The sequence below is a fragment of the Scyliorhinus canicula genome, chromosome 27 (genome assembly GCF_902713615.1).
Source record: "Scyliorhinus canicula chromosome 27, sScyCan1.1, whole genome shotgun sequence".
Classification (NCBI taxonomy): Eukaryota; Metazoa; Chordata; class Chondrichthyes; order Carcharhiniformes; family Scyliorhinidae; genus Scyliorhinus; species Scyliorhinus canicula.
The window spans coordinates 17,288,841-17,299,495 of record NC_052172.1 but is presented as its reverse complement, the minus strand read 5'-3'; the positions used below and the strand labels follow the sequence as shown (position 1 = coordinate 17,299,495).

Here is a 10,655-nt window from a genome sequence, read left to right as displayed (position 1 = left end):
TTGACCGGATCGGGACTCAATGATTTCAGATCAATCCTCTGCCACGGACAGAGACTCGTGCGTGTCCAGCCCCGACAGACATCGCTCGTCGCAGCCCCTCAGCCATTCGCTGACTTAATCATTTGATGCTGATCGTGTCGGCGAACGAGGGGCGTCCATCGCGACAACAAAAAATACATTTCTCAACCTCTCCCGCGCCAAAGACCAACCCTCTCCCCCCAGCCGACCCCCCAAAAGCGGTTCTATCATCGGGAGCGGAGGGAGACCTGGGTCGAGTGGTCTTCTTCGGCGTGACCCTTGCCCTTGGGAGGGGGGGAGGGGGGTTACCGCAGCAACCGCACCTCGACGACGAGGGGGAACCCGCCACGAGACTGGTCCCAACATCTCCGCTCTCTCCATCTCCCCCCCCACCCACCCTCACCACCACCCCCGCAGCCCCAGGAGATCTGATGCAATGAGTCGCGACCAGCGGGGCCTCCCCCACCCCTCCCCCCCCCGCCCCACCACCGAGACCCAGCCCGGCGGAAGAGGACGTTGAATCCCGGCCTCCACGCGTCCTGGATCGCGGGGAATGCAAAGTTGTTTCCGTCTGGAGGTGGGGAGGGGGAGGGGGAGGGGGGGGGGGGGGGGGGGGGGAGGCGACGACGGGGGGGGGGTGGGGGGGGGGGGGGGGAAACAATAAAACAAAGATCGACCCCGCCTTGCCGCTGGCTTCAAAGTTTCAATTCACTGGTGATTTTGGTCACTATGTTCCGGAAGGACAAGAATCTTCCCAATGTCCTTTTGAAACGCACTCCGTTGACTGAGAGACTGGGCAGCCGACACACCTCGATCTCCCACTGGACAAAGTGTTCCGTGGTCCCGTGGCCGTGCGAGCAGGCCAATAGGAATGCCTCCTGCTGCTGATAGTCACAACTGTTCAGCGTCAGGACCTTGCAGATGAGCTCGATCATCTCGCCCGGGTCCCGCGTGCTGGTGATTTTTATATTCCAGGTAAGTCGGAGCGACCTGGGCTTGCTTTCTTTTTGATTCCAAGATACATCGCAACTAAAACGGCGGCGGGGTGGGGGGGAGGGAAGACAAAAAAGCTGATCAGTTCTGGGCCCGCAACTCGCAATAATCCCGCGGCCGGATTGCAAACAGCTCAGACGGAACACCAGGAGAGGACTGATTGCTCATCCCATCCCTCTCTCTCTGACCCTCTCAGGTGGGTACCCAGTCCAGGAGCACACGTGGAGCAAAGGCCGGGGGAGGGGGGGGGGGGGGGTGAGGGAGGAGTCAAAACTATTTCGATTCGACCAATTAAACAAACTAAGGCACAAATTAAGAGGGGCACGAAGCAGAAACAAGGAGCAAATGCACCTTCAAACATCAACCCAAAATGTGATTCGAAGGGTCGACCGACGGAGTACCCCAGCCCCCGCGATGCCCACACTGGGCACGGAAGGCCTCGATGGTGCCAGCGGAGGCCGCACACCCACCCCCCCCCCCCCCCCCCCCCCCTTTGCTCCTCTAGCCGGGGCAGAGAGTTCGGGTCGGATGACCCCCTCGGTCGACCGCTGCCTGGAATTGTTAATTTAAAGTTTCACTAGGCCGAGGAGAAGGTCCTCGAGGTGGTCCTCCTCCTTGCCCCGCCCCACTCCGCACTGGGTCCCTGTAGATCAGGAGTTTTGGGGCTGAAGCGCAATCAACGCTGCCACAAAAGGTTTTCAACAAAATTAAAAAAGGCAGCCTTAAACAACTTAGACTCCCCTGTGGCGGCAAAAAAAAAAAAGGGCAGGCAGCGAGTGTAATGATATGTATAATGTAGGCAGTGTGATGGATTAGCAAGATGTTGTTCATCTATCTCAACACTAGATGGCACCACAGAGCAGTCATATAAATATATTGTGACTCCTAGGCTTCTGGGAGAAGGTGAAGAGTTGAGATCGGGTGCTAGTTGTATTTGAGAGATATTGTAGCACGTATTTAATGTTGTTATTCTCGGAGCTATTACTTAGTGAGATGTGCACATCATTTAAAATAGTGTAAATAAACTAGCTTTGTTTGAAATCATAGCTTGATGTTCATTGTCAGCACTGCAACCCTCTTGAGGGACAACAGCGAGGGGTGTCAATGTACGGTGTATGTCAATTACTGTTCAAGAAATTGCTAATTAAGCACGTGACATTGATTATCCAACAAATACAGATAGCCGGAACACTTTGGTCCTGCTTGTCTGCCCCTCTACCGCGTTTATATCCCGAGAGAGGGAGCCTGAGGCATTCACTGGCAGCATCGAGGCCTGCGTGCTTGCTGGGCATCGCTGGGTCCTTACTGACCTTCTTAATCACATTTTAATTGGCGGTTTTAAGTTTCGTTTGGGGTTTGTTTCTGTCGGAGGCCGTGACCCGATAAGAGGCCGCCCCTCACACTCTGCACTCCCCCCCCCTCACTTCTTTTTAATTTGGCTCATTGATTTTCATGCAACACTGTTGGAAGTTTGAGCTGATTGGAGGGGAGGGGTGGGGGAGGGGGGAGGGGTGGGGGAGGGGGGGGGGGTGTCTCGTAGCTGTGTGAAAGTGTCTCGCAGTAAATCGAGATTGAACCCAAGAGACCGGACGGAATGGATTCTTCCACCGTGACCCCTGGGTTGTGAGTAACAGAGGGCAGCCGGCTTTCCTCAGCTCTGTCAGCCCGGTCCCCTTAGGAGGACCCAATCCAGCCCCCCCCCCCCCCCCCCCCCCCACCAATGTACCAGCACCACATGCCAAACCATGGAAGGTCCCCATTGCCATGGGGAGCGGGGGATGTTCTCTCCAGTGTCCCGGGCCCCCATTTTCTATCTTTCGTGCAACGCCGCCCGAGCTCCTTGCTTTGCGGGATCTTGCTGTGCACGAATCGGCAGCTGCCTTTCCCACCCCGCGACGGCCCCAAAAGCACGTCCCTGGCTAGGATCGCACGGGAGGGGGGTGAGACCTGCCTCGGTGTCCGCCTCCATCTGCCAACGCGTTTACCCACGTCACGCGCCCGTCCGGGTGACTCCCCTCCCGTCCCGTCCTGTTTGCTCACCTTGTGACCTCAGATCTCCAACTTCTCTCAGGTTCGTCTGCGACCCTCAACAAAAGAAGAGACACAAGAGAAATTAGTAACCATGGCAACCGGAGGCGGCGGGGGGTGGGGGGTGGGGGGGAGCATGCGCAGGAAAAAGAGTGCGCGACCATCCACTCGCGAACATCGAGTCATCAGAGTTGACAAGCGGGGGGAAATGCCCTCACGAGGTGCTTGCATCACCAAAACAAGGCCCTTCTGCCCAACTGGTCCCTGCTGGGGCTCATCATCTCCACCCAGTCAACATGTCCCTCTATTCTTTTCTCCCCCCCCCCCCCCCCCCCGCCTCACCAGGTACTATCCCCTCCCCCCATAAACGTATCTGTGTCACACGCTGCCAGCCACTCCCAGCTGGGCAAGAATGGCCATTGAACCCATCGACAGCAGGGCAGGGGAAATGAATAAGTACTCATGCCCCTCTTCGTTCCCTCGCCTCTTCGTTCCCTCGCCTCTTGAGGCACAGGGTTGTGGGTCTTAATGCAGAGAATAGATCACAAGATAGACCGGTGGCACGGTGGTTAGCACACCTGCCTCACAGCACTAGGGCCCCTGTCTGTGCGGAGTTTGCACGTTCTCCCCGTGTCTGCAGGTGTTTCCTCCGGGTGCTCCGGTTTCCTGCCACACCCCACAGATGTGCAAGTTCGGTGGATTGCCCATCAATGCGTGGGGTTATGGGGATAGGGTGGGGGTAGTGGGCCTAAGCGGGGTGCAGTTTTGGAGGGTCAGTGCAGACTCAATAGGCCGAATGGCCTCCTTCTACACTGTAGAGATTCTATGCTCCAAAACCTTGGCCAACATTCAGGGCAGTAATGAGGGAACGCTACACTGTCGGAAGTGCCATCTTTCAGATGTTAAGGCGAGGTCCTATCTGCCCTCTTGGCCAATGTACCAGCGCCACATGCCAAACAGAGGAAGAGGACTCTCTGCGTCCTGGCCAATGTTTAGGCCTTGAGCAGCTGGCTGGTTGTGGGAGCTTGCTGTGCACACATTGGCTGCCACATTTCCTACATCATCATCAGGAGGCGCCAGTTGCTCCCTCACACCTCGCCAACACTGGGCAGTGGGTAGGTTGCCAGGCGACAGGGATTGTTGTAGCCTGACCCTCTCCACACCCGAGTCCTCTCGCTCGTTGTCTCAAAGGGAGTCAGTGGGAAGTGGCCAACGTTGACACCCACCTAGGACCGCCCTCGACTTCCTCCCAGATGGAGCACGCCGACCACTGCCTGGCTCAGGGGCTGACCAGCCCAGCCCAAAACAGGGCAACAATCGAGGGCGCTTCAGACCACTGACCTTGCCTCTTCCCCTCTCCCTCTTTCTCTCTCGTGGTCAGGGCGTGCGCGGTCAGCACACGCATGGTCAGCACACGCATGGTCAGCACACGCATGGTCAGCACACGCATGGTCAGCACACGCATGGTCAGCACACGCATGGTCAGCACACGCATGGTCAGCACACGCATGGTCCGGACGCACGAGGTCAGCACATGCGGGGGGGGGGGGGGGGGGGGTGGTGAGAAAAGAATAGAGGGACATGTTGACAGGGTGGAGATGATGAGCCCCAGCAGGGACCAGTTGGGCAGAAGGGCCTTGTTTTGGTGATGCAAGCACCTCGTGAGGGCATTTCCCCTCGCTTGTCAACTCTGATGACTCGATGCTCGCGAGTGGATGGTCGCGCACTCCTCTTCCTGTGCAGTGGCTGGAAAAGGTACTGCGGCACCGCGCCCGAGTCCCGTACTTCAGGGAAGCACCAGGGGTCCCGGGGAGGGGGCAGTCGGGGATTCCCTGGAAAGGGTGGGGCTCGGGAGGAGGGGGTGATCTCAGTGTCGGGATGAGGGGGGGGGGGTATGTTGGTTTGGTTGGGGGGGGGCATGGAGAGGGTCGAAGCTCTCAGGCCCCCCCCCCCGAAGTGAGGGCACCGCAAAACGGAAGGGGCTTTCAGATTGAGGTGCGTCACCCACCCCCCCCCCCCCCCATCCCCTTTCCCCTTTCCCGCCCAAGATTGCGAAAGTTAATTTTTTCTGCTCAACGCCCGTCATCCTAAACATTGAGGCCCAGCAGGAAAAGGCCCTTAATGGGAGCATAAGACCATAAGACAAAGGAGCAGAATTAGGCCACTCGGCCCATTGATTCTGCTCCGCGATTCAATCATGGCTGATATTTTCTCATCCCCATTCCCCTGCCTTCTCCTCATAACCCCTGATCCCCTAATTGATCAAGAACCTATCTATCTCTGTATTAAAGACACTCAGTGATTTGGCCTCCACAGCCTTCTGCGGCAAAGAGTTCCACAGATTCACCACCCTCTGGCTGAAGAAATTCCTCCTCATCTGTTTTAAAGGATCGTCCCTTTAGTCTGAGGCTGTGCCTCTGGTTCTAGTTTTTCCTACAAGTGGAAACATCCTCTCCACGTCCACTCTATCCAGGCCCCGCAGTATCCTGTAAGTTTCAATAAGATCCCCTCTCATCCTTCTAAACTCCAACGCGTACAGACCCAGAGTCCTCAAACGTTCCTCATACGACAAGCTCTTCATTCCAGGGATCGTTCTTGTGAACCTCCTCTGGACCCTTTCCAAGGCCCCAGCACATCCTTCCTTAGATACGGGGCCCATAACCGCTCACAGTACTCCAAATGGGGTCTGATCAGAGCCTTGTAGACCCTCAGAAGGACATCGCTGCTCTCGACATGACCGCTAACATTGCGTTTGCCTTCCTAACTGCCGACTGAACCTGCACGTTAACCTTGAGCACGAACGGAATTCCCATGGGTGGCCCTGTCCGTCTGCCCCAATGTAGAATTGTGTCTGGGTCGGGGAAAGCAGGATCACGGAGCGAATCCCCCCCCCCAACCCGCCCCGCCACTCTGCGTGGCCTTCCACCCCTCCCCCCACCTTGAAACCCATAACGTTCCGGCCCTGGAAGTGAAAAGTCAGTGTGAGCAATCAGGATTTATACATTCTACTTCATTCCCATGGCGTTGAGCACTCCTTCTCGCCGAGTTTGATTCAGGTCGACTCGACACAGAGGACGCGGCGATCAATCCTCGCGCAGCGAGTGACCAGTTCCGGACTGCGGACAGGAGCCCATTTGTCGTGTGAGATGCAGGAAGGAGAGAAAAGAGAGAAGAGAAGGGAAGAGGTGGCGTCTAGGAATTGGCGGGAGGGGGGGTGGGGCACAGAGAAAGGTCACCCGCCTGCCCTTCGTACTATCCTGACGGACCCCAGGAATCGGGGAGAGGAGAATCTCCCCCAGCTCAGACCTCGGCAGCCCCCCCCCCCCCTCCCCTCCCCCGGGTATCTCCAGGAACCACTCACTGCCCCCAAGTTTAGATACAAAGCAAAGCTCCCGTTCTTCAAACTTGGAAAACATACTGTGGGCCTAACGTCTGCAGGAACATCCGGCAGCTCCCCTGACACCTTCTGACCCAGAGGGGGGTGGGAGTCTGGAACTCGCTGCCCGAAAGGGCGGTGGAGGCGGGAACCCTCACAACATTGAAGAAGCGTTTCCGATGAGCACTCGGAAAGCCCCAGCGACACAAGGCTACGGACCGAGAGCTGTAGAATGGGATTGGAATGGATAGGGGCCTGATGGCCGGCACAGGCAGGATGGGCCTCTTTCCGTGTTGTCAAACTCCATGACTCCCGTTTCCTGCCGCCGGTTCAGGGAGCTGTCTAGCTACGGGACAAGGTCTAGCCACACCAAGCTCCCTTTGTCCACCCCCACTAGGAGCGCCAGAGAGCAACAAGGAGGCCACATTCAATCCCTCTCTCATCACAGGCCCCTCGCCTTCAGCCGTCCACCTCTCCAATTGCCCCACACTTGCCGTTGTCTCCATGTAAGCCCCCCCCCCCCCCCCCGGGCTCAGAAAAACTCCCCAGTTGGCCGCTCGACTCCGGATCGTGGTGAAGTGTCCTAACCACCTCCTCCAGACTTGCCACCGAGTGAAAGATTGATTGAGAAAGACTTACTAACAATCTTGGGTCCCTGTGGGAGAGGGTTCCCTGGCATACTTTTGTTGGCACTCTGCCGTTTTGATGGGTCAATAGTGACCCTAAGAAAGGAAAGAGAAGAAGCAGGGGTTACACAGTAGAAAGTCAAAGCAACAATACCAAGAACCTTTCTTTTGTTTTTCAAAAAAAAACGAGACCTACTTGCCGATTCTTTGCTTCACATCAGAGACTTAAACTTGCCCGGTTTAGAGCACATCGAATTGTGAACTTCCTGAAATACTTGCAACATCCCTTCATCTCACAGAATCTTAGAGCGCAGAAAGAGACCATTTTGCCCATCGTATACGTCGGCTGCTGCTCCTCAATTCATCCATCTTTGGCATGGCCACGCAGTTTAAATTGCAACACACCATTTCTCTTCCCCAGTTATTCTTTATCAAGACGTCCTCAAAGCTGGGCCGTTTCCCTTCCCTCTCAGTTATCCCCACGGCGATCAACTGCACACTTTCTCAAGCAGAAGCGCGGCATGGCCTAGGCCAGATTGCAACTCTTCTGTAACTCGCCCCTTTCCCGATCCTGGGCTCCCCACATGGTGGGGACAGGCCATTGACAAGAGCAGTCTGGGAGGGCCGCACCTTCAATGAAATCAATCTCGGGGGCAATTGATTCTAAAATGGCCGATTCGCCAACCAGCTAATCTCCGGCGGGACTGGTCAACAAGAAACACATGCCAATTTTCAAAGGCGATCAAAACATTCATCTTCCTGCAAATTCCTATCAATGCCACCCACAGTCCAAGTCCAGTCAAGATTTTGAACACCTCATACCTGGAGACCGTCACCTTGGAAACGGGTGAAATCCCGGGTCTCAAGATGCATGAGTCAGGCAAAGCCCGTGTTTGCCTCCTCTTTTCCAAACGACTTCAGCATAACCTTCTGGACCTTTCTCCCTTTAAATTAACCTTCACTCTTCACTTCACCCCCCCATTTGTGGCGGCAATTGGCTGTTTAGCACACTGGGCTAAATCGCTGGCTTTGAAAGCAGACCAAGGCAGGCCAGCAGCACGGTTCGATTCCCATACCAGCCTCCCCGAACAGGCGCCGGAATGTGGCGACTAGGGGGCTTTTCACAATAACTTCATTTGTAGCCTGCTCGTGACAATAAGCGATTTTCATTTCATTCTCATCACTCTCCGAGTAAAGACATTCCTTAATCGGATTTAGTTCAACCACTGCCCAATATTTATGGTTCCTTGTTCCTGCCTCGCCCCCCCCAGAAACGGAACCACCTTCTCCACATCAAACTTCGCGAACGCCATCGGAATTTTACTCAGTTCTATCAGGTCAGGTCAGCAAAATCCAGCTGACTCCCTGTCCCTCCTCCGTACATCCTCCACCACCCAAGACTTATCCCCAATTCTGAACTTGCTCAAGCCAGCGCTCAAGACTACGCCAACCCCTTGCCTTTCCATCTCTTCTCTGTAAGAAAGCCAAGGTTGGTATCGGCGAATCAATTCTCCCTCAATTGCTTCCTCCTCCGCCATCTTCCCTTCAGGCTTGACCCTTGACCCAGGTCTCCCAAAATTAAAACCATCATTCGCGCTAAAACTCTTCTCCAAGCCATTGGCCGACACCAGGGTTTAAATTCTGGTCTGACTCTAAATTTTACAAGATCGCCCCCACACACGTTGCCAAAGTAGATTGGTCGCGAAGCCAACTGGTTGCCATGGGTAACATCTTAGTTGGGGGGGGAAGAGGGGAGAGCACCGTGACCCGGATGGTGACGCCCCTCAGGGCCCCGCCCCACCCTTTTACGCTTCCGGGTGCGCGATGACATCACGGCCCGATGACATCACAGCCCGACCTCGCACTCTTCTTACCTTCTGGTCAACTTTGAGGTGAGTTTGGAGAAGAGGTTGGAGGAGGCCCGGCTCCGGGTCTGCGGCAAGGACGTGGCGTCGGGCGAGAGCGTGGGCGAGGTCGGCGAGCCGTTCTGCGCCGCCCCCCGCCGGTCTCGGAGCTGCCCGCCGTGGAAGGTGCTCCGACTGGAGGTCCCCCTCGGGAAACGCGTGCGGTCCGTGGGGGCGGCGATACTGTGAGTGGAGGGCGAGGCCGGAGCGGCGCGGCTCAGGGCTGAGCTGGAAGGGTTTCAAACAAAAAACACTTTAAAAAAAAATAGCACGCTGATGTCTGGGATGTGCCAAGGCAGGCATTATAGAACATAGAACAGTACAGCACAGAACAGGCCCTTCGGCCCTCGATGTTGTGCCGAGCAATGATCACCCTACTTAAACCCACGTAATCCGTATACCCGTAACCCAACAATCCCCCCATTAACCTTACACTACGGGCAATTTATCACGGCCAATCCACCTAACCCGCACATCTTTGGACTGTGGGAGGAAACCGGAGCACCCGGAGGAAACCCACGCACACACGGGGAGGACGTGCAGACTCCACACAGACAGTGACCCAAGCCGGGAATCGAACCTGGGACCCTGGAGCTGTGAAGCATTGATGCTAACCACCATGCTACCGTGAGGCCCCAATTAGGCAGGCATTAATAACCTGCCCTTCCTTGCTCTGGGACGGTGAGGATTTGCGAGAACTCTTTAGCAGGCGAAAGAACTTTAAAAAAAAAAAAATTTTGAGTGCCCAATTAATTTTTTCCAATTAAGGGGCAATTTAGCGTGGCCAATCCACCTACCCTGCACATCTTTGAGCTGTGGGAGCGAAACCCACACAGACACGGGGAGAATGTGCAAACTCCACACGGACAGTGACCCGGGGCTGGGATTGAACCCTGGGACCTCAGCGCTGTAGGCAGCAGTGCACAGTGCCACCGTGCCGTCCAACGGGCAAAAGAACTTTAACATTTTAACATCCCCAGGACTGCACTGTGGCAGTGGTTAGTTCACAGCGCCAGGGTCCCGGGTTCGATTCCTGGCTTGGGTCACTGTCTGTGTGGAGTCTGCACGTTCTCCCATTGTTATGTTCCTTGTATCGAACTCCAAGACTGCCAAAGTCATAGTGTTTACAAAGAACAATAAGCTACACGTTTAAATCAAAGCTAGTTTATTTTACACTACTTGAAATGGTTCGCACACTCTACTGAGTAATAGCTAACAAAATAATAGTATTGAATCTACGTTGCAATAATTAATTATCTCTCTTTAACATAACCTATACTCTAACTCAACCTCACATTATCCTTCTTCAACAACTTCTCCCAGAATGCTTAGAGACGCAGTCTTTTATAAGACTACTCAGTGATGCCATCTAGTGTTGATAAAGATGAACATCACCTTGTTAACCCTTTACTCTCCTTAGCTTATACATATCATTATACCCGTGTCTGCGTGGGTTTCCTCCGGGTCAATTTTTAAAAAAAGTATTCTGCTCTTTGCACTGACTAAATGCAGACGCTGATGAAATTATTCACTGGTTTGAACACGACCCCAGGGGTGACGCCTCAGAAATGAAGAGATTTAGCAGTGGTTACCTGTTCTCCTTCCCGTTCTGTAGCAGCGACTGGCGGTCGTTGGGGGTCCTGTCGGTGCAGACGTACGTGTTCCTCCTGCTCATGGCACTGGCTGGAATATCATTCTGCGGAGGGCAAG

The 10,655-nt window shown here is 54.9% G+C and overlaps 1 protein-coding gene across 1 annotated transcript in view; it reads right to left on the bottom strand.

The window, feature by feature from the left end:
• Positions 1-839: 839 nt before the first annotated feature.
• Positions 840-10,655, bottom strand: part of mark4 (microtubule affinity regulating kinase 4) — a 134,891-nt gene continuing 125,075 nt past the window's right edge. The window contains exons 15-19 of the mRNA XM_038785999.1: positions 10,538-10,641; positions 8,916-9,173; positions 7,055-7,137; positions 3,052-3,096; positions 840-1,047 (exon numbers count right to left, since the gene is read on the bottom strand). Coding sequence (XP_038641927.1) covers positions 983-1,047; positions 3,052-3,096; positions 7,055-7,137; positions 8,916-9,173; positions 10,538-10,641 — 555 coding nt within the window. The 3' untranslated portion in view covers positions 840-982. The remainder of the gene's footprint in view (positions 1,048-3,051; positions 3,097-7,054; positions 7,138-8,915; positions 9,174-10,537; positions 10,642-10,655) is intronic.